Consider the following 23,885-nt stretch of genomic DNA (forward strand, 5'->3'; position numbering starts at 1 on the left):
TCTTGCTTTTCAAAATGGTATGTGTTGAGGCACTATCTACGAGACAACTGCATTTTTCATTCGTCGAGTATTCGCTTCTGGGAACCTCCATTTTCTTCATGAAATAAAATAAAATAAAATATTAAGGTAAAAATAAACAAATACATGAACAATACAAACACAACATCAAACTAAATATCGACTTGGTGGTTAAGGTACATCTTTCTTATCAAGAGGGAGTTCATGATATTATTAAAATTATTTTAAGTATTTGAATGAACTTGATTAATAAAATTAATTACTCAAAATGTGCAAAAATGTAAATAAGAACTAGGTAATCATGAAATTTTATTAAACATTATAAAGAAAACACAAATATCAAATGACATCATTGTTATTTTCATGCTCGACAAGAAAATCGGCTACATCAAACTGGGAGAAATCATCGAGACCAAAAGCTATTTTATCATCACCGGAAGCCGAAGTCGAGTTGGTCTCCATTATCATTTTTCTGTCATTGGAAACAAAGTTGGTTTCGATGGTTCCTTTTCCTTTTAGCGACGCTTGATAAAGATCGATAAAATGCTTCGGCGTACGACAGGTACGTGACCAATGACCCTTCATGCCGCAACGATAGCATTTGTTCTCTACGGTCTTATTGATTTGATCCTTTTTATCATCATGCATCTCTTTGTTGTTCTTCTCTTTCTCCATATATTGGGGGGAATTGTTGCGAAAATAGTGTCGACCACCACCACCACGTCCACGACCATACCCACGTCCACGTCCATTTCCGCGGGCACGACCTGAAAAATGGCCACGTCCACGACCACGATGTTGTCCTCCATAATTAGATGATGTCACATTCACTTCAGGGAATGGAGTCGATCCGGTTGGACGAGCTTCATGATTCTTCATCAAAAGCTCATTATTTTGTTCGGCTAATAAGAGACATGAAATCAATTCGGAATACTTCTCAAATCCTTTTGCACGATACTGCTGCTGCAGGAGCACATTCGATGCATGAAAAGTGGAGAATGTTTTCTCTAACATGTCTCCGTCAGTAATAGTTTCTCCACATAATTTGAGTTGTGAAGTAATCCGAAATAACGCCGAATTATATTCACTCACCGATTTGAAATCTTGAAGGCGCAAATGTAGCCATTCAAATTGAGCTTTTGGAAGAATGATCGTTTTCAAATGATCGTACCTTTCTTTTAAATTGTTCCATAGGACCAATGGATCTTTCACGGTGAGATACTCAATTTTTAAACCTTCGTGAAGATGACGACGAAGGAAAATCATTGCTTTGGCCTTATCTTGGTCGGATGTGGTGTTTTGATTTTTGATGGTATTTCCAAGACCATTAGCGGCAAGATGAATTTCAGCATCTAGAATCCATGAAAGGTAATTCCTTCCGGTGATGTCAAGGGCCGTGAACTCCAATTTCGTGAGGTTCGACATGATGACTATAGATTATGTTAATCTTAATAATCTTTCACTCCTATCTGATGACTATAAGAGAAAATAAATCATGAGATAAAAATGAACAAGATTGAAAGTTTTCGAGGATACCGTTGTCAACCTCGATCGACTTGGCTTTCGCAAATGAGACGCGAAACTTGGCTACCACGGATGAGGAGGGAGCCTCAACCCTTGCTTCGGAAACGAGAGATTCGTGCTGATAACGTGTTATAAACGAACGAGACGAAGAATGATAGAGAGTAAAGGAGAGGAATTCTTATTGCTTGTCCAAATGGTACATCCCTTACAATGCTTCATACATGTCCTATTTATAGGACTAAAAACAAGAACAACTAAATGTGAATATGAAATGAAAAGGTCTCATATTAATGCTAAACTATGAAGCACCAAGAGTCATACATAATGACATCCATTTACTTTTGCATTTACAATATCCTTTGCTCTAATTTTCCATCTAATATTTTATTTATTTATTTATTAATATTTATTTCCATTTCATTATCCTTATTTTTTAAAACATTTTTTTAATTGTCGCGTCGAACAGCTCCTCTCTCTCCCTCCCTCAGCGTCAGCGATTAATGGCTTCCAACTCCTCGCCACTCCCTTCTCTCCTCGCCTCGAGAACTCAACTCCAACTCCTCCACAGGAACCGCTTCTTTCGCCGGGCCGGCGGCCGGCAGGCGCTGTCCCAGATCGTCTCAATCGAGATCGGCCGCCTCTCCCGTCCCCGTCCCTGGATCTGCTCTTTGACTGTAGATCTCGCGTTTTCTCTTCTCAAGGAATGGGGAATTCGGGGCGGGACATTTCTTTCTGGACGGAAACTGGATAGCTCGTTCGTAAAGGTGATACCTTGGACCCATTCCAGCACTCGTTTCCGTGTTTGTCTTTACTTGCATTGTCTGCACCGAACGATTTGTGAATCTTGTGCCGCAGGCGAGGGATTACTGGAGGTATCTCGTGCTGCAGAATGCTTGTTTGGCCTTTTCTTTGTTCCTTCTCTGAATGCTATTGGTTTATGTAGGCAGTCACCTAGATGGCTCCGAAGACTCGTAGTTTCATTCATTTTTTGGAGTGGTCCAGGAAGTCGCAAGAGAAACTGTTCCCTGATGGACAGGCTTCGATCGGTGAGTCCGTTTGCTTGCTTCTCTGAGGCAAATCTGCTTTCCTTATCCTCGCATCATTTTTCTTTGCAGAGGACAAAAGTCAGGACAAGATCGATGATGATAAGCCAGCACCAAATGTTCCTCTGGTTAGTTAATACTGCTCATGCTATTGTTCATTCATTTTTTTTTTGTTTTTTTAATGATTTTATAACTTCGCAATCTGTTTGACAGATTGATGAGGACGAGAAATCAGGTGTATCTAGTGTAAGAGATATCAATGAGCGCAGCTGTTCTTCTTCAGTGGCTGACGAAGAGGGAAGCAGGACTAAGGCTCCTGGAGTTGTTGCCAAGCTTATGGGTTTAGAGTCGATGCCCTCATCAGGCATTTTATTGAGTAACTTGCATAACATTCGAGATAATCCTGGCCAAAATCAAAGAAACAATTCAAGTTATGTTATCTTGAAAGCTGGTGCTAACTCAAGAACACTAGATTTATGGTCCCAAAAGATGCCAGGCAGTCCAATTGAGAGGTTCCAGGTTGAAGCATTGCCTCATAGACTAGTAAAATCTATCTCAGTTACACGCCACAAATTGTTGTCACCAAACAAAAATCTTGGATTGGACTCTGTTAAGATTAGTGAACCAGAAGTTCAAAAGAAAACCAAGAGTAAAGTTCAGCCTTCTAAACCATCCCCAAGTCCTTCAGAAATTTGTGATTCAACAAATGTTATAGCTACTCCTTCAAAGCCATTGAAGGCTTTAGAATTGCCTAGAAGACGTATTCAGTCAGTTTCTTTGAAGTCGTCCAGATCACAAGCCTTATGCAGGGGAGATGCTTCACAAAATGATAAATCTTTTCCATCAAAGGATGAATCGTCGAAATCTGGTGCAAAAGAAAAGAACAAATCAGTTTCACTTGCTATTCAAGCAAAGTTGAACGTCCAAACAAGAAAAGGCATAAGCCCAAGTACCAGCAACATGTTTGTTTCACAGGAGGATAATGAATTTCACTCTGGGAAACCACTGAAATTTCAGTCTAATAACCAAACACATACCCACAAAAAGGGGAATTCAGATGCTGGTTCTCATAATGTACACCGATCAAACAAACAAGACTCTCTTGTAACTAAAAGCCAGCTCGGTCAGAAACTATCAGTCTCTGATACAAGTGAAGGAAATGCACTTTCTAGGGACGGTTCTTCTAGAAAGCAAAAATTAGAGAAGGATTGTGTAAGAAACAAAAAAGGACGGAGCAGCATGATTAAAGGTTCAGACGTATCTCGTGTTGCCAAGGATCGATCCATGCCAAATTATAAGAAGGTGGCATTAGTAGAGAACAGATCATATTGCAAAAGAAGTGATTCTGTTGATAATTTATCACTAGACAAACAGAGAAAACATATCCGACATAATGTTGTTGTATCTGATCATTCAGGTCGGACTAATGGTAATACAACACGTGATAGAGATGTTGTGTCATTCACATTCACATCCCCTTTAACAAAACTGCACGGATATTCACCTCATTATCGGAATGAGGGTGGAAAAGAGGGGAAAAAGAATGGTCACAGATTTTGTAGTTATTCTGGAAATTCATCAGATTCATATGACAAAAATTTGTTGTCTCTCAACTTGAATGTGAAAGATGGTGATCATTTAGGCTTTATTTTGGAACACAGATTGAAAGAATTAGCATCTTTGACTGGATCACCTTCCTGTATCTCAGTTAAAGATGCTGGTGTTAATGCTCATGTTTCTAATTCAATAGATTCAGCTTCTACTTCCAATGCCCCTGGAGTTGCATATACTGATTACCAAAGTGAGTCTTTGCTCCTATCCTTTGATGATGAAGTATGCAGCAGTGCCTCAAACTCCTCATTGAATAGCGTTCGGGTTCCTTGTAAAAGAGATAAGCTGCAGGTTTGTTGCCCTTATGCATAATTATAATTTGTATTGTATAATGTCATTCTACTCTTTTAGGCTTTTACAAACTTTTGTCTGTATAACTTAGTTCATTATTGATACACACAGAAGAATTATTACCATATTGACCTTATAAAAACATATAATGTAACTTGCTTTTCAAATTTGAAGGGTATTTCCCTTATTTTCCTTCATAAGCAACATATTATTCTTTATCAACAATGTTTTTACTATTTGGTCATTAGGCTACCTAATACCCTAGGTAGTAGCTATAGGATTGAGAGTTGCGCTAGCGTTTAAAATCTTTTTGAGTTTAAACCTTTTCTTTTCTTTTCAAAGTAGAACGTAGCGGAATAATAGAACACAGAAACTCATGCACAAAGACATGGTTTATTTTTACTTGGTTTATAGCCTCCGGTTGCTACTCCAAGGCTTGCGATTGTTGATCGCTTTCGAATAGACAATCCACTAATTATCTTTACTTCAAATCAATTATTCGGAAGTAGAGATTCATCTCTTATAAAAATATAAGGAAAGTAACACTTTACCATTCCTTAGAATTGAAAACACAAAGACAAAAACAACTTAAAACTAATATATCAACAAAGTAGATCGTAGTAGCACTTCATTGTTAGAGTAGCATAGCGGCGTTATGAAGGAACTTTTGCACAGGAGGAGAGCACAAGAGTGTAGTAGAGATAATGATGAAGCCTCTGGTCGAACCTACTTTTATAGGCTTTTATTGGTCTATTGATCCTCCTGATCGGTCTACCGACATCTTCGATAATCGGATCCAGATTTGATTTATCAGTCCACCAATGTACCGGTTCGTTCGATCGAATCGGTCTTCTACCAACGTTGTTTGGTCACGTCAGCTCCTTGATGTCGATCCTCTGGCTGAGTCAGCTTCATTGTGCTTATCTTTCACCATGCCATTTGCCACACCGACCAGTCAAACTCTATCCGTTGCCACATCAGCTCGACGAGATTTATCCTCGACCACGTCAGCCATTCAAGATTTATCCTCTGTCGCCTCGGATGTCACAGCAATACTTCGGACAACTCAGTTGCAAAGTTACATCTTGTGACACCTCAACGTTTAGTCTACTAAACCTTACCTTTTGGTCTACCAAACCGTTTGGTTGACCAGTTAAACTATTTGGTTTACCGAACCTTGCAAAACAGAGTTAGCATAGAGTATGATAATTACAAAGTTGGACAGTCACTTCACTGTCCGATCTTGACTTTGGAATTCAAGTAGGATCTATAGTCGAATCGACGCCTAAGTTCTTTTTAGAAGAACCTCTCCACTCCAGTATGCTTATCTTCACTTTTCATTTGTCAAACATCCGGTTCTCCAAACCTGTTTGGACTTCCTTTGCTTAGCGTTCGATTTACCTGTTAGGGCTTTCTTGATTCGATGTCTGGTCTTTGCTGACACATCGAACCCATATTACCAGATATCCGGTCTCTTGACCCATCTGGACTTCGCCAAGACTTTCATTGTCTAGTATCCGATCCAACGAACTTATTAGAACTTTCACTTATCTAATATTCGATGAACTTGACTTAGACTTTCATGATAAATTTCCTACATACTCAACTGAGTCATTAGATCACAATATGATTTAATCTTAAACTTTTGCTAATATCAAAATTTAGGTTCGATTATTTAATACTCCTTGTACCAACAGTAACATCATTAGTTGCACTACTACTCTGTACCTTACTTTTTGTTTATTTTGTGTCTGTTAGAAATAAAGACTTCTATTTCCTATTCGAAGTGCTATTGTTAAAAATGATAGCAACAGTAGGCAACCTATCTATACATGGATTCTCATATATTTTGGAATCAATAACAATATAATATTTTTCCTCTCCACTTGGTATTCGTATAAATTCTCTACTAGAGTTATAATTTTCTGTAGCAAACACCGTAGGGGGGAGGCCACGAGTTTGATATGATGGCACAACCTCCCCTTTGTCCTCTCCACTATTGAAAATTTTAAATTTTATTATTCTTATTTTTCTCTCTCCCTACCTCCCCTCACCGCTTGAAACATCAATCCTCTTATGTTCCCTTGTTCTTTTCCTTCCAACTATCAACTGATCTTTTTCCCACACCAAAATCTTTCACTCCTAATATACTTGTTATATTTGAGAGGTATCGTAAGACATTCGCCTTAAGTTATACTATTTATTGGATAAATAACAATTCACTATTTGAGTGCACATTCGTTATATGTTTAATTGGATCTTAAACTCATTTACTAAATGTTCGCAATACGATTCATAACATAAAAGAATTTGTGATTAGATCACAACTAGTGAGTATCTTTACATGTGCAATTATAAATGTGTTGAAATTATTCTTAATTAATAAATTGATGAATACGGACATCATTGATTTTGTTGAGACTAATATGCTTTAAATTCCTTAGTTTACCAAGCAACTGTTCTCACTGTCTGAAGACATTGGATGTTGAGAGTTAAACGTGGATGCTAGTTAAAGGTAACTAGTTCATTGGAGTGACCTACTATGAGACTTCATATAATTCTATGCATATGTTAATGAAGATCTCAATAAGGTTAAGTGTGAGTTTCCTTTGACTTGTGGTATTCAAGTCACCTTGGTCATGGAGGCTTATTCTTTGGCATCTTAAGCAAACATCTCTAAGAAGGTGTGGATCCAGGATGATTGAGTATAAGTCAAAGTGCCTAAACTGTTTGCTAGGATTGTTACTGAAAGTCTTTGGCCAAAGTATCACATGTCAAGAGTATGATACTCTTGGACACATATACGAGTAACTTGAATCTACTATTAGTGTCAGCCCTTAGTGTCAATCATGAGATGATTGTTTAGGGAACATATATATCATATTCATTAACAAAGACAAGGTTTGCTTATTATATTTATTTATTATCCGTGCTATATAAAAAAATATAATAGTGTCCTTAAGCAGTAGGTTCTTATCTATAGCATATCGATTGTAGAATTGATATTGAGAGTCTATAGACATATATAAAACACTACTCTTAACTATTCCTAATCGAGTATTAATATGCAAGGACAATATTAATACGTTGAGACTAGCATGTAGGTCAATTGATGACTTAATCTCACAAGTCATGGATATGTGATATCACGTTGACACATGAGTACATATTGGAGACTATGTACTGAATTGACCCGCCATACGAATGTTTCATGGATCGTTATATGAGTGTCATAAACATTCTCATGTGACTATTAGTATGAATAGTCTTTAGACCTGAAGTCACTATGGTTCCCTATATAATGAGTTGTATACTTTGGTTTCGTCAAACATCACCCGTAACAGGGTGACTATAAAGGCGATCACTAGGTATGCAATAAGTTATGTGGAGGGATATGAGTGATGTAGATGGGATCTATCCCTTCCATATGACGGAAGTGATATCTATGAGCCCCTTGATAGAGTAGGACTGTAAAAATGCATGATCATGCTCGAATAAGTCAATATTAGATATGAACTTATTTGATAGAGTAGTCTACTTGGAGATCAAGAAATTTATGATTGATAAGAGGATGACACGGTCTATGCCTCATTGATCAATCTAGATATCAAGGATAGAAGGACTGAGTTATACAAGATAGTAGTTACGGAAGATTGTGTCAAATCTCGACATTCTCGTCACTTGAGTAGCAATGATGTATTGCTAGATGTCGTTCATTGCTTATGTCTCTAAAATTGTTTTAAAGACATTGTCAACGTTATGAGAACTTATTGGGTCACACACTTAGAACATGCGATTTGGAGATGGTTCATGTGATGGATCATTAGGCCATTGGGTTGAGTCTAATGTAAATTAGACTCATTGAGTGGGACTTAAGGTAGACTCATTGAATTAGACTCGAGTTGGACTCAAGTCAATTCGGATTTAGTGAGATTCGAACAACAAACCTAATGGATGGATCTATAGCCTTGGCTTTTTCAGGATATCATTCCACAGGAAATCCTAAGCCAAGAAGAATGAATGAGATGGACATTGAAGATTCAAAGGAAGAAGTTCCAGAGGAAGAATTTGTGGCCATTCTACTTGAAGAAGAAATACCAGATGAATGGGATGGCTGGGCTAAAGCTGAGGAAAAAAGAAGAAAGAATATTCAGATGACTTCCAAAAACTCACCCAGATGGGATACTTTGGGAGAATACAGCGGCAAGTATGATTACTATGTGGATTACTCTACTCCTGAAAGACCACCAGAATATTATCTCCCTATCACTCCAACTGGATGGGATGATCCACCACCTGAAGGCTGGGAATATGAAGAACCTTCTGATAAGAAGAAAAGCAAAGAAAATGATCCTGAAGAACCTTCTGATAAGAAGAAAAGCAAAGAAGATAATCCTGAAGAATCTTCTGACAAGAAGAAAAGCAAAAAGGATGATCCACCACCTGAAGGATGGGAGTATGAAGAGCCTTCAAAGAAAAAGAAGAAATTCCCTTGCTATGGATGGATCAGCGAAGGTGAAGAAGAAGAGTGCGCTTTACCCAGTATATGGGAAGATACACCTTGGGAAGATGAACCGGAGTGGGACTTGGATGAACTACCAACTCCAGATTTTCAAAATACTGAAAATACCCCAATTCAATATGAAGAAGATGAAGAAGACTTAGGTATGACCTCTGTATTCCAAAACCTCTCCACATGGTGATAGGCGATTTAAAGGCTCAGATTGGGAAATCGTAAAGAAAATCAGAGCTATAGTCCAGAACTTATCGGATCTTGAATTACCTCCACCAGATGCATATATTATTATTGAAACAGATGGATGCATGGAAGGATGGGGTGGTGTATGTAAATGGAAGAAATCCAAGTTTGATCCTAGGAATTCTGAACAGATTTGTGCCTATGCAAGTGGTGTTAGAATATTTAGGGATAAATATTCTTATTTTTCTTTATAAAATAATTTTTCCTTAGAATAGGTCCCTATACTTATGTATAAATAGGGACCTATGCCTTGTAATATTTTGAAGTATGATTTCATAATATTTTACATGGTATCAGAGCGAGGGGATTTAGGTTTATCCGCCTAACCCTAATTCTTTCTCCTCTCCTTCTCTGTTCGCCGCCGCCTCCCGCGTCTCTTCCTCTGTTCGCAGGGAAACTCCTCCGTGTTTCCTCCTGGTGGGACTCTTGCTCATCTCCGTCGCAGGGAAACTCCTCTCGCACACGAGCGCCTCCTCCGCCGCCTGCTCTCCTCCCTTTGGAAAGTGTGTCGTAGCTGTGAAGGTGCTGCCGCCTTCCCTGAAGGAGCATCCTTTTCTTCTTCCTTTGTTGCTGTGCCGAAGGAGCAGCCGCCTCCGCTCCACCCGCGACGAGAGGACCGATTTCCACGCAATCGCGCGCGAGCGCGACTGCATCGTGCTCACTTCCTCTGCCCGAACAGCAGCTGCATAAGGCGTCTTCCTCGACGCGACGGGAACGCCTCCTGCTGCGCGCCGAACAGAAGGAGAAGTAGGGGAGGCCGAACAGCACGCACGCAACCCTCACGCGACCTTCTTGTTACCGCGTCGTCCACGCAATCTCTGTTGGGCTTGCTGGGCTTGCTGCTTACTGTTCCAGAACCACAGCTTGCCCAGAACAAACACCTCCCTATTTCGGGCTTACTGTTCCAGAACCAGCCGCCGGCAGTCGCAAATTCCAGCTACAAGTAGCAGCAGCATCCTTGCTGCGATTTTTTTTTTTCCAGCAGGCCAACAGCAGCAACATCGTTGCTATCTTCCAAGTTACAGCCGCCGGCAGCCGTCCTTTCTATTCTCCAGCAACTCAACAACAGCAGGACACCAGCAGCAGCAGCACCTTTCCGAAAGCAGGTGCTGATGGAAAGAAGATTGATCATGTCACCTCGTAAGGGTGGCAAAGAACCACCAGATCTGACCCCACCGCCTTCATATGACGACTTTCTGAAATGGTATGAGGATCGAAAAACTTCTGATTCCCCTGTTGCCGTTGCACTCACTGGTAATTCCTTTGCTGGCATATCTCACTCTTCGAGTTCTTGGGTTCTTGATTCCGGGGCCACCGATCATATCACTGGTAATAGATTACTTTTTTCTTCTCTCTCTACTTCTGGTTATTTACCCTTTGTCACCATGGCAAATGGTTCTCAAATTCAGTCTCAGGGTGTCGGTACTGTTCATCCTTCTCCATCTCTCTCTATTCATAATGTTCTTTATGTTCCCGGTGCTCCCTTTAATTTATTATCAATTAGTCAGCTTACTCAGTCTCTTGATTGTGTCATCTCGTTTACAAAATCTTCTGTTTCCTTGCAGGACCGGAGTACGGGGAAGATGATTGGCTTCGGATATGAGTCTCATGGCCTATATCGACTTCAACAATCCTCTCTTGTTGGTTCGGCGGCAGCATCTCCCCTTCTTATTCATGCTCAGTTGGGACATCCAGGTCTTGATAAGTTGAAACAATTACATCCTGGTCTTTCTCACTTAGATTCTTTATCTTGTGAATCATGTCAATTAGGAAAGCATATTCGTAGTTCTTTTTCTCCTCGCACTGTGAGTCGGGCTACGTCACCTTTTTCTTTGGTTCATTCCGATGTTTGGGGTCCGAGTCGTGTTTCTTCTACATTGGGGTCACGATACTTTGTTACCTTTATAGATGATTTTTCTCGTTGTACTTGGTTATATCTGATGAAGGATCGTTCGGAGTTGTTTTCTATTTTTAAATCTTTCTTCTATGAAATCAAAACTCAATTTGGTATTTCTCTTCGAACCTTACAGAGTGATAATGCACGTGAGTATCTATCTACTTCATTTCAGACCTTCTTGGCATCTCATGGTGTATTGCATCGGACATCTTGTCCTCATACCCCTCAACAAAATGGAGTTGCTGAACGCAAGAATCGCCATCTTCTTGAAACCACCCGGACTCTTCTTCTCCATTCTCATGTTCCTCTTCAGTTTTGGGGTGACGCTGTACTTACTGCGTGTTATCTCATCAATCGCATGCCTTCCTCCACTCTACAAGGTCAAATACCTCATCATATTCTTTATCCTCATCAGTCTCTTCACCCTTTACCACCTAAGGTCTTTGGTTCTATATGCTTTACTCATGCTCTCGATCCTGGCATTGACAAACTCTCTCCCCGGTCTCATAAGTGTGTCTTTCTTGGGTACCCACGGTCTCAGAAAGGGTACAAGTGTTATTCTCCTACTCTCCGTCGGTACTTCATCTCTGCTGATGTCACATTCTTTGATTCGGTTCCATTTTTTGGGCCTAACGGATCTCCGTCTGAGTTTTCTCCTTCTACGTCTGCACCAATGGCTATCTTTTATCCTCCGGAGGAGTCTCTGTCGCCTCCGAGGACATCTCCTCCATTGCAGGTTTATCAGCGTCGTCCTCGTCCTGCTTTGCCGCCGACCACCACTGATACTGCCATGGACACATCTTTGGAGCCAAGTCTTTCACCTCGTCCTCTGGTCCCATCTCCTGAGACTGATATTCCCATTGCACTTCGGAAAGGTATGCGTTCCACTCGTAATCCTTCTCCTCATTATGTTTCTTTGAGTTATCATCGTGTTTCTCCTTCCTATTTTGCTTGTCTTTCCTCCTTGTCGTCTGTTTCTCTCCCGAAGACTGCAGGTGATGCCTTTGCCCATCCAGGATGGAAACAGGCTATGCTCGATGAAATGTGTGCCTTGCAGAGCAGTGGGACTTGGGATCTCGTTCCTCTACCATCAGGGAAGTCAGTTGTCGGTTGTCGATGGGTGTATACGGTGAAAGTTGGTCCAGACGGAAAGGTTGACCGGCTTAAGGCTCGCCTCGTTGCTAAAGGTTATACTCAGATCTTCGGATTGGATTATGGGGACACTTTTTCTCCTGTTGCCAAGATGTCTTCTGTGCGCCTATTCCTGTCCATTGCTGCGATTCGACATTGGCCTCTTTATCAGTTGGACATCAAAAATGCTTTCTTACATGGTGACCTGCTCGAAGAAGTCTATATGGAGCAACCTCCGTGTTTTGTTGCTCAGGGGGAGTCTTCTGGTCTTGTATGTCGACTGCGAAAATCTTTATATGGCCTCAAACAGTCTCCCAGAGCATGGTTTGGTAGATTTAGTACTGTAATTCAACAATTTGGCATGACTCGGAGTGAGGCTGACCATTCTGTTTTTTATCGACACTCATCTACTGGTTGCATCTACTTAGTAGTTTATGTCGATGATATTGTTATCACAGGTAGTGATCATCTCGGGATTTCACAGGTGAAACAACATCTTTTTAAACACTTCCAGACAAAAGATCTCGGCAAACTCAAATATTTTTTAGGGATAGAAGTAGCACAGTCCAAAAATGGAATTATCATATCCCAAAGGAAGTATGCAATGGATATTCTAGAAGAAACATGCATGTTAAACTCAAAGACAGTTGACACCCCCATGGATCCTAATATCAAGCTTATGCCAAATCAGGGGGAGCCTCTTCCAGATCCTGAACGATACAGGCGATTAGTAGGGAGACTAAGTTATCTTACTGTTACTCGTCCGGATATCTCATTTGCAGTAAGTGTAGTAAGTCAGTTTCTCAACTCTCCATGCAAGGAACATTGGGATGCTGTGACTCGCATTATTCGATATATCAAAGGTGCTCCAGGAAAGGGTCTTTTGTATGAAGACAAAGGACATACTCGAGTCGTAGGGTATTCTGATGCAGATTGGGCAGGATCTCCCATTGATAGGAAATCTACTTCTGGTTTTTGTATATTTGTCGGAGATAACCTTATTTCTTGGAAAAGCAAAAAGCAAAATGTTGTGGCAAGATCCAGTGCGGAGGCAGAATATCGAGCTATGGCCATAGCCAGTCAGGAGCTTATATGGCTCAAACAGTTGCTTCAAGAGCTAAGATTTGGAGAGGTTACACAAATGTCACTTATATGTGACAATCAAGCCGCCATGCATATCGCCTCGAATCCAGTTTTTCATGAGAGGACAAAACATATTGAAGTCGACTGTCACTTTGTCAGAGAAAAAGTCATATCTGGTGAAATATCTACAAGTTTTGTTAACTCACAGGATCAACTAGCAGATATATTCACCAAGTCACTGAGAGGTCCTCGAATTGACTACATATGTAACAAGCTGGGAACATATGATTTATATTCTCCAGCTTGAGGGGGAGTGTTAGAATATTTAGGGATAAATATTCTTTTAGATATTTTTTTTTATAGAATATTTTTTTTTAGAATAGGTCCCTATCTTATGTATAAATAGGGGCTTATGTCTTGTAATATGCTTTGAAGTTATGATTTCATAATATTTTACACATTAATGAATAGTGTTTAATTAAAAACACTATAGCACCTCTTCTACTATAAAAAGGGGTGATCTGAAGCTTAGCAGGACAAGCGGGAAATACCCGAAGCCCTACTAAGGAGTTTGAGTGCCAGAGTGTTCTTAGAATGTGAGTTCAAGTGCTTCAAAAGCCTATACTCACGATCCTTTGTAAAATTTCCACTATATGCAATAAAGCATAGTTTATGGTATCATTCTTTGTGTGTATTATCATTCAGAGTTTTATAATTAAAGACCAATCTTTCCTTTCCCTTCTTTTCTTGTCCTGTAACAGGATCTACTGTTGTGCCTGACTGCACAATAAAAGCCATTGTTCTGTGTCTACTGTTACTAGGACAAATAACCTTCATCTGGAGAAGTATGTCAATATGGGCCTTAAATGCAGCTTCCATAGCAGGAGTAATATGTTTGAGAGGCTTATCCTGTATTACCACATCAGGATTTATAATATCCAAAGTACAGATTACCTTGTTTCTTGACCAATATTGGAGAGGATTCTCCCCAATAATTCCTGCTTCTTTCAATTTCTGCATAACTGGTGCAAAATGCATTTTGAAATCCGTGCCCACGAAAACCTGATTTTGTACTTCTAAATCCAGCTTTACATTAATGATGTCTTCTTCATCCATCTCTAATTCACCACGCATGCGTGGCTGGCAGACGGAGCAGCGCGGAGCAGGGCACGCGCGGAGCCTGCGACGGTGCCTCTGGCACATGCGTGGCTCGAGCAGACAGCGCACCACGCATGGCAGACGGAGCTGCGCGGAGCAGGGCACGCGCGGAGCCTGCGACGGAGCCTCTGGCACATGCGTGGCTCGAGCAGACAGCGCACCACGTTGCTGGCAGACGGCCTCCTCTTCTTTCTTCCTCCTTCCCGATCGCAGCGCGAAGCTGCTTCCGGTGGTTGGTGGTCTGGGATGTGGTGAAGAAGTTGGGATGCCGATGATTGTTGTCTTCTCTGTCATAGATCGGAGCTTGGGTGGAAAGGGTTTTTCCGACTGCCGTTGGCCACTGGAGCATCGTCGCTGGAAATTGTTTCCAACGGAGAAGTTGTATGCCGTTGTTGAATTTGGCCATTGTTGCTCCGGAACGTCGGAAAGGGTTTCCGATCGTTTGTCCTATTCCAGCGGTCAAAGTTTGACTACCGGAATATACGTCAGGAATACGATTGTCGACGATACTTAGAAAGCTCCGGAAAACAGTCGTGATAAGTGTTGTTGTGTGTTTTCGATATTAGGGTTTTCTCTCATATCGATCGTTGTAGATCGTCGATTAGTACCGAAGACGGTGATGCGACTCGTGAATTTGAAAGTCGTCCAGATGAGAGTTTGACATGGATCATCGATAGAGACGGAGCTTTGATAGAGCCGCTCGATTGATGCCAATCCTATTCCTGCTCAACGTCATCCTTCAGGTATGTCTATAATAATTGTAATTCTATAATATTTTAATTTCGATTATACCATGTACCTGTTGTATCCTACATGCATGTGTTGCGATTATTGTAATAATTAAATTTAATTATTATTTTTCCTTCCACTGTACACGTTTATGAAACGTATAAACACACACAATGCACCGGACCGGACCTAACAATACTAACCTGAGACCAAATCAAAGAACACATTCTGACCCAAGAACAAATCAAAAGGCTTATTATGCCACAATTTATATGAAAGTATGATTCTGAGGCAACAAGGATATACTTACACCAGGGATTAAAATGCCGAGCCGAGCCGCCCGATACGGGCGAAATTTACCGTTCCGCCGCGGTATCGGCACCGGCATAGCACCGGAACCGTTTTTCCGGCATGAAAACGCCGCCGGAGGCGTCGCTCGGGCGCGGCGACGCCTCCGGAGGCGTCGCTCGGGCGCGGCGACGCCTCCGGAGGCGTCGCGCGGTCTCGGCGACGCCTCCGGAGGCGTCGCTCGGGCCCGGCGACGCCGCCGGGGCCCGGTGACGCCACCGGAGGCGATGCCCGGGCCCGGTGACGCCGCCGGAGGCGACGCGCGGGGTCGGGAGTTGCCTCCGCGGGCGGCGAGCGTGCTGCCAGCGCGCGATCTTTTTTTTTTTATTTTTTTATTTTTTTTAACTTAGGGTTTAATTAAGGTTTAATAATCAACTCCTAGCTATAGTTCAGGATAATTTAAATAGGATTTAGAGATAATTTAAATAGGCTTTAATAAAATTCATAAAATTAGTTTATTATTTTTAAAAAATATTTTATTTTTTATTTTTAAATATTTAGATTAAATTTTTTATTTTAGTTAATATATTATATATTTTAAAAATACCGAAACTATACCAGCACGGTACGATACGGTACCGAAACTGTATCGTTCCGGTCCGGAACCGAAACTCCGGCACGGCTCGATATTTTAAACCTTGACTTACACCTCTCATGCATATCTTTACCAAGTGCCTTTGCATGATATTGCTCTTGCCATATGAACTAGTGAATCCATATAGCAATCATCATAAGTTGTTCACATGCAGAATTACTTACCTCTAAGAAATGCCAAGGGGGTATTTTTTTGATATAGATGTCACGAACAAATAGCCTCAGCCTTACTTCAACATGATGACCCATCTATGTTACATGGTTCACAATATTCACTTTGGTAGTTCTAGTTGCTTCTGAACTCTGAACTATAAGCAGATAGGCACTTACTACCAGGCAAAGTAACAAGTATATTCACGTGGCTTTCCTAGGTTTATATTTTTAGTTTTTGCAATGGAGCCAAGAATTGTGGGATGGACCGAGAGAGCTAGGGCTGTTTTTAGGCATTTCTGACATTGAGTTGATTGACATAGGCACAAGACTTTATCTGTCTGCCAGATAGCCAGAAACTGCCACAGGATCATAATGTAAATCCATAGGGTGGCATAATGGAGGGGCATGAAGAACTACTATTGTTTCATTCATTTGGAATATGGAAAAGCTCAATATGTTTGAAACTTCTTGTAATCCTCAAAACTCTTTGTAAACTATGGTACTGAGTCATAGAAGTTTCATTCTTCAACTGGTTGTGAATAGTCATTGGCACTTATCATTCAAACCTGTGGTACTTGTAAAATTTATTGTGGTGTATAGGTACAATTTAGATGGGGTGAATACACTGATGCTAATGACATTTTATTTGTCATACTTGCGTGTATTTCTATGAAAGCATGCCTGCTCCCTGATGGCTGATTTCTTAGATATCTTTACCACCTATGGGATGATTTTTTTAGCAGACTTTACAACCTTTCATGTATTTCCTAAACCTTCCAAAATGATTGTGTTTAGAATAGATTTGTTATTCTTAAAGATGCCACATGGTTTCATTAAATCCACTTTTTCAGCAGCATTGCAAGAGTTTCAAAAGTAATTTTCATTGTGGTTAATGTTCTTGTCTCGTATTCCTCTTTGTATACAAATGCAACTTGATCTTGTTGCTGTCCGTAAGTTGCTTGATAAATTCTACAACTGATTGATTTTTGTCGTAACTGTTGATCAGGAAAAAAATAGGATTGGTTCCTACTGCAACATTGCGGATCAAAGTGAAATTGAGCATCAAGATCAGAGCCCCCTTTCCATTCCAGACAACTCATTTTCAAATGAAAGCTGCTCTTCTGAGAGCTACCAAAATTTCGATGGTAATAACATATAGGTTCAGAAGTTAGATGAATCTTTCCTGATTTCCCTTTTATGGATGTGGTGCAAAACTAAAAACCCTAAATGTTGAATTTTCAGGTACCCTGACCAATTCTTCTCATTATTCTTCTTCTCTCTCCAAAGATGCTGAGTTTGATTCCATGTACAAAACTTGGCCAGCAGAATCTGAGGTAGAATTATCTACATCATCATTACATAAACAGGCCATAGACTCAGAAGAAGATCTAGCCTCAGAAATTGGTAGAATAGATGATCCTTACACTTGCTGGGATGAACTGGATTATGTGAAGGAAATCTTGAATAACTGGGAAATTAGTTCAGATGATTTAGTTCTCAGATACATGGACCAATCTAGTGAGATTCTTGATCCCCTTCTCTTTGAGAAATTAGAAGAGAATCGAATGTCAGCTCATGTAGATGAAACACAGAGGATGAGGAGGAAGATAATTTTTGATGCTGTGAATGAATGCTTGTCTACTAAATGTAGCGTTTACTTCCGAGCAGGATTCCAAATGTGGGCAAAAGGTGTCATGTTTGTCAGGAAAGACTTGTCAGAAGAACTGTACAATGAGATATCAGGATGTGTCTGCACCGAGGACTGGATGGTGGATGAGCTTGTGTACAAAGATATGAGTGCTCGTCTAGGCAGATGGATTGATTTCAAAATCGAAGCATTTGAAGCAGGAATAGAGATCGAAAGGTGGTTGTTTGATACCTTGGTTGATGAATTTTTCAAGGAATTTTAGTTTTTCCTTACTCCAGTGTAAGTATGTTGGTGTAAATTTCTCTTTTACTTCTTCCAGCTAAATGTTGTAATAGCAACAATATGATTCTTCGGGTCACATAAAATCAGGAAAAACTAGCATAGAAGAGGCTTTTCACTGTGCGTCCCTGTGAAGGGGTCACAGTTGTTGCATCAGAGCGACGGTAAAAGAAATTAATCTTGACTGTCGATCGATCAATGACTGAGATCTATTACTAATGGCGGTAAAAGCGCCTCCAAAAAGCACTGTGAAACCTTCTTTATATTAGTTTTCCCCCACGTTTAAAACTGTAAATGCCCTTCACAACTTAAGTTTTTTTTATTTTGTTTCAGATTTCGACATTAGAGTCTATATTTTCACTGTGAGACTGATATATTATATATATATATATATATATATATATATATATATATATATATATATATATATACAGAGATGTTCTGCTGGGCGTCGTTTGCTGGGCGTCGCGTGGGCGACAGATGACGTGGAAGCCACGTGGCTGGGAGCGCGAGCGCGTGGCCAGGAAAAGCAGCAACCCGCGATTTCCTCCAAACCCTACCTCTTTCTCCACTTGCTCTCGCGATCCTCTGCCCGCCCGCCGCTTCTCTTCTCCCCCTGCTCTCGCGATTCTCTCCTGCTCGCCCATATCTCTTCTCCCCCTGCTCGTGATTCTCTCCTGCTCGCGACCTCTCTTCTCCCCTCGCTCGCGATTCCCGGCTCGCCGCCTCTCTTCTCCCCCTGCTCTCTTCTCCCCTCGCCACCGCAACCTCGCCTCTGGTCTCTTCTCCCTGCTCGCCTCAAGACACTGCTCTCTTCTGCTTGCCTCAAGACCCTGCTCGCCTCAAGACACTGCTCTCTTCTCGCGGAAAGACCTTGCTCGCTCTGCTCGACGCTGTGCCGCCTGCACTGCTAGCCGCCGCGCCCCTGCTCGCCGCCGCCAACCTCTGCTCGCCGCCGCTACTCCCTCTGTACTAGGGTATGGTTTAGGGTTTAAACTGTATTTAATTTGGAATTATTTCATAGCATTTAGTTTAAACTGGTATGGTTTAGGGTTTAAACTCCATTTAGTTAGGAATTAAGTTTAGGCTAAAGAAATAACCTACTCAATTACTGGTCGATAAATTCAAAATCTCTGATCATTTAAGCTTACAAAAATAGACCTACTTTGTGTATCATTTTCTTGGAGAGTTGCCACTCTTCTTTAACTGAATCACCATATAAACTTTGTCATATTGATAAACTTACAAGCCCTTGCACAAGCATCCGAAATTTGTTTCTTACTCAAAACAAAAACAATTGATTTTTTTCCTGTTCCTTTGTATCCGAAATTTGGTGCATATTGGCTAATATTTATGGTTCGAGTATAAATCTGATAGGATAGCTTCATTAGATTTAGGATAGCCTGTGGACAAATTATCGATTTAGAAACTGAATTGTAATCCAAATGCATGGTCATTGAACCTTCTGTTCTGTCCCACAGGCTTGAAATGTTAAAATGCAAGTATCTATTTAAATTGATTTTAGTGTTCTGACATGGTTTGTATGAGTTACCAGCAACTATCATGCTACCAATGCTAGATTGAACTCACTTGTTTGAGCTATGTATGAACATGCCTAAATATCACACTTGCACATGAATGTCGGTCTACTTTATTCTAACTTCAGCATAGCTTGTGTTGATGTTATCAACAGTAATCATAAGTTTGAAGGCAGTTCTCACCTAGTATAATTAATCGAAGTTAATAGGAAAAGTTTTGATTATTGTAATTTTTTGTGACTTTGCTTTCTAATATGTTTGCAGTGATTTCTTAATCATTAAGCATAAACTAAAATATTCAACTTCATGCATATTCTAAGTGCCTATAGTGGTTCAGAATGTAGCTAAATAAATCTTTTTTCCTGCTCAAATTCCTGACTTTATATTACTAGGGATTCATATTTCTGTGCGATCTCTTAGCACATATCTTAATTGTTTGATTAGATTTATTGATTTTTTTTTAAAGTAGGATGTTGCTAGTGTGACCCAATTAAGTGTGTGTGTGGATCAGCAGGCCATAAAAACCTTGGTCAACATGAGTCATTGTTTATCAACTAGTGGTGAGGCAAGTTTTATTTCTTCCATGGCTTTAAATGAAGTTGATGCACCATACATATTTGCCTGAATGTTTCTTTATAAACTTATTTTTAAAAAATTCTTTACTGCTATCTTGACATGCTTCCTATGCTCAACAATTCTCATTCCATTTTACTTTGAACTTTGATCGGTATGTTTTCACATTTGGTTATTTGGTGATAGGTTTGAAGTTATAACATAAGAATCCTTTCTTAATTTACTATTGCTTGTCTTCTATCCAGTGATACTAAGCAGCTCTCTTTTTATTTCATTTACTATTGCATGCAGTCTCTGGTGATAGGTTGTTCATCTCCATCTCCATTGTTGGTTTCAAAGTAAACAAACAGCATCCAAACCATGGCCGGCTTGTGGAGTTGAGCAACAGCAAAGAGATGCATACACTTTGCCAAACCATCTATTTAATGCACAGCTTCTTTTGTAAATTTGTGTTCAAAGTCCAATTTCATTGACACGGATGTTCTTCATTGACAAATGAACTTGAAATTCTAATCCAACTTATTTGGTAGTTTGTAACTTGTGTGAAATGGTTTGGTAAGTTATCATTAATTGGATGACTTAATTTCCTTGTCACTTATTGACTTTGTCTCCTCAAATCACACAAAATTTTAACTTCATATTTAAATTGTAAAAATAAAGTGGTTTCCTTATATTGATACCTCTCGTCAAGATGATCATGTCGTCGGCTTGATAAAAGCAAAGCAATAAATTTGTCTTCTAGGTAGGTTTAATCAATTTTCAATATATAAAGGCTCCTTAAAATACAAGCTTTAGAGACCTTTCTCAAGCTTAAAATACAAGCTTCACTCAAGCTTAAAATACAAGCTTCACTGATTGTCCAAATGAAATGTTTGTGAATGGCTACCACATCATCCATCTCACAGAGACCTTTCTTGAGCTTGGTTGTATCTATCTCTCGAGGAGTGCTTTCCATAAGGACCTCCACAAGGGAAAACCCATATGATTGCTGAGGCGTTGCCTCCCAGCCTGATGCCCAGAGTGAGAACAGGGAGATGCAAAAGCAGCAACATCAGAAAGGAGATGAGCAGCATTAGTAAGGATCGCAAGACTGTTTGCTGCAACACCTCCAGCAACTCGCTGTTTTATCAGCATAGAGCTTCTAATCAGTTTGGCACTATGGCTTCTAATTAGTGCTTCACGAGATATATATAGTGACTAGATTTTCTTCAACCTCAACAAAATGAAAAACAGTAAGCAGACATTATAAAAGAATAATTCAACTAAATTTTTCTTCAACCTCAACAAAATGGAATGAAAAAATACAAAATACAAAAAATACAAGCTTCAGCACCATGTTTATTGGCACTTCCATAATCGCTATTTAGAATAGTAAGGCAACAAAATGGAACGCCACATCTGCAAGGAATAGCAAACCAACAAGTGCATCTCTTATTGATGTCAACTCTACAAGCTCCATGACCTCTTCAGCAAACATCTGCAAGGAATAGCATAACGTCAATCTTTAGGTAAATTGCAAGGAATATCAAACATCTGCAAGCTCCATGACCTATTCAGTATACCTTAAATGTGAAATAAAACATAAAACAATAGTACACCTTAATATCTGCACGATATCAACAGTTAGCCTGAATGTGTTTTGGCATGTGTATTCAACAAGTACATCTTTATCTAGTAAAAAAACATCCAATGTTACAATTGATTATTTAAACATCAAAATGGGGCTAGAAAACTTATTTAGCCTCAATTCTAGCCCTAATTTCTTTCTTCACTCCTTTGTGCTCTTCATGGACTGTGAAAAATGAATGAAGAAAAGACAATTTGAACTTGTGTTGGTACTTTATAAATTACGCAATCGGTAGCATGTTGCATCAGGCATGATTCAGGAGATAATCCACATTAAAGCCATACCTAAGTAATATTCAAGGTATAGCTTCATTAGTTGTTAGTGATGAATGATGGCCCTTGAACCTGAGAGTGGAAATCACGAGAGCTACATAGGTTTTCTCTACTCTGTTCACTCTCGAGTTATCAAAGGTCCCAAGACCAATTGTGAAATAAGTTTGATCAAAATGCTAAAAGCCATATTCATTTAAGTTCATCTGATAAATTGGAAGATGGTAACCAACAGTAAAAAAATCAAGATCTTCTCTTTGCACAAAAAATTACAAGAATCAAAACTTTTCCTATTAACTTCGATTAATTATACTAGGTGAGAACTGCCTTCAAACTTATGATTACTGTTGATAACATCAACACAAGCTATGCTGAAGTTAGAATAAAGTAGACCGACATTCATGTGCAAGTGTGATATTTAGGCATGTTCATACATAGCTCAAACAAGTGAGTTCAATCTAGCATTGGTAGCATGATAGTTGCTGGTAACTCATACAAACCATGTCAGAACACTAAAATCAATTTAAATAGATACTTGCATTTTAACATTTCAAGCCTGTGGGACAGAACAGAAGGTTCAATGACCATGCATTTGGATTGCAATTCAGTTTCTAAATCGATAATTTGTCCACAGGCTATCCTAAATCTAATGAAGCTATCCTATCAGATTTATACTCGAACCATAAATATTAGCCAATATGCACCAAATTTCGGATACAAAGGAACATGAAAAAAATCAATTGTTTTTGTTTTGAGTAAGAAACAAATTTCGGATGCTTGTGCAAGGGCTTGTAAGTTTATCAATATGACAAAGTTTATATGGTGATTCAGTTAAAGAAGAGTGGCAACTCTCCAAGAAAATGATACACAAAGTAGGTCTATTTTTGTAAGCTTAAATGATCAGAGATTTTGAATTTATCGACCAGTAATTGAGTAGGTTATTTCTTTAGCCTAAACTTAATTCCTAACTAAATGGAGTTTAAACCCTAAACCATACCAGTTTAAACTAAATGCTATGAAATAATTCCAAATTAAATACAGTTTAAACCCTAAACCATACCCTAGTACAGAGGGAGTAGCGGCGGCGAGCAGAGGTTGGCGGCGACGAGCAGGGGCGCGGCGGCTAGCAGTGCAGGCGGCACGGCGTCGAGTAGAGCGAGCAGGGTCTTTCCGCGAGAAGAGGCGGCACGGCGTCGAGCAGAGCGAGCAGGGTCTTTCCGCGAGAAGAGAGCAGTGTCTTAAGGCGAGCAGGGTCTTGAGGCAAGCAGAAGAGAGCAGTGTCTTGAGGCGAGCAGGGAGAAGAGACCAGAGGCGAGGTTGCGGTGGCGAGGGGAGAAGAGAGGCGGCGAGCCGGGAATCGCGAGCGAGGGGAGAAGAGAGGTCGCGAGCAGGAGAGAATCACGAGCAGGGGGAGAAGAGATATGGGCGAGCAGGAGAGAATCGCGAGAGCAGGGGGAGAAGAGAAGCGGCGGGCGGGCAGAGGATCGCGAGAGCAGGTGGAGAAAGAGTTAGGGTTTGGAGGAAATCGCGGGTTGCTGCTTTTCCTGGCCACGCGCTCGCGCTCCCAGCCACGTGGCTTCCACGTCATCTGTCGCCCACGCGACGCCCAGCA

General features: G+C 40.3%; 2 protein-coding genes across 4 annotated transcripts; one reads left to right on the forward strand and one right to left on the reverse strand.

The window, feature by feature from the left end:
- Positions 1 to 357: 357 nt before the first annotated feature.
- LOC141823846 (uncharacterized) lies at positions 358 to 1,443 on the reverse strand. The gene has a single exon (XM_074711062.1). The coding sequence runs from the start codon at positions 1,441 to 1,443 to the stop codon at positions 358 to 360; it is 1,086 nt and encodes a 361-aa protein (XP_074567163.1).
- Positions 1,444 to 2,217: 774 nt separating this feature from the next.
- Positions 2,218 to 18,598, forward strand: LOC141825079 (uncharacterized). Of its 3 annotated transcripts, XM_074712466.1 has the most exons (7): positions 2,294 to 2,306; positions 2,398 to 2,414; positions 2,486 to 2,588; positions 2,658 to 2,713; positions 2,799 to 4,487; positions 17,346 to 17,484; positions 17,582 to 18,598. In XM_074712466.1, exons 3-7 carry the CDS (start codon positions 2,498 to 2,500, stop codon positions 18,247 to 18,249), a joined length of 2,643 nt encoding a protein of 880 aa, XP_074568567.1. In that variant the 5' UTR covers positions 2,294 to 2,306; positions 2,398 to 2,414; positions 2,486 to 2,497; the 3' UTR covers positions 18,250 to 18,598. The 3 variants fall into 3 exon arrangements, with proteins under 3 accessions (XP_074568568.1, XP_074568566.1, XP_074568567.1); XM_074712467.1 differs by lacking the exon at positions 2,398 to 2,414 and having other exon boundaries at positions 2,218 to 2,306; XM_074712465.1 differs by having other exon boundaries at positions 2,227 to 2,414.
- Positions 18,599 to 23,885: the final 5,287 nt, after the last annotated feature.

Source organism: Curcuma longa, chromosome 3, assembly GCF_044706935.1.
Source record: "Curcuma longa cultivar G26 ecotype Majalengka, Jawa Barat chromosome 3, ITB_CL_G26_1.1, whole genome shotgun sequence".
Lineage (NCBI taxonomy): Eukaryota > Viridiplantae > Streptophyta > Magnoliopsida > Zingiberales > Zingiberaceae > Curcuma > Curcuma longa.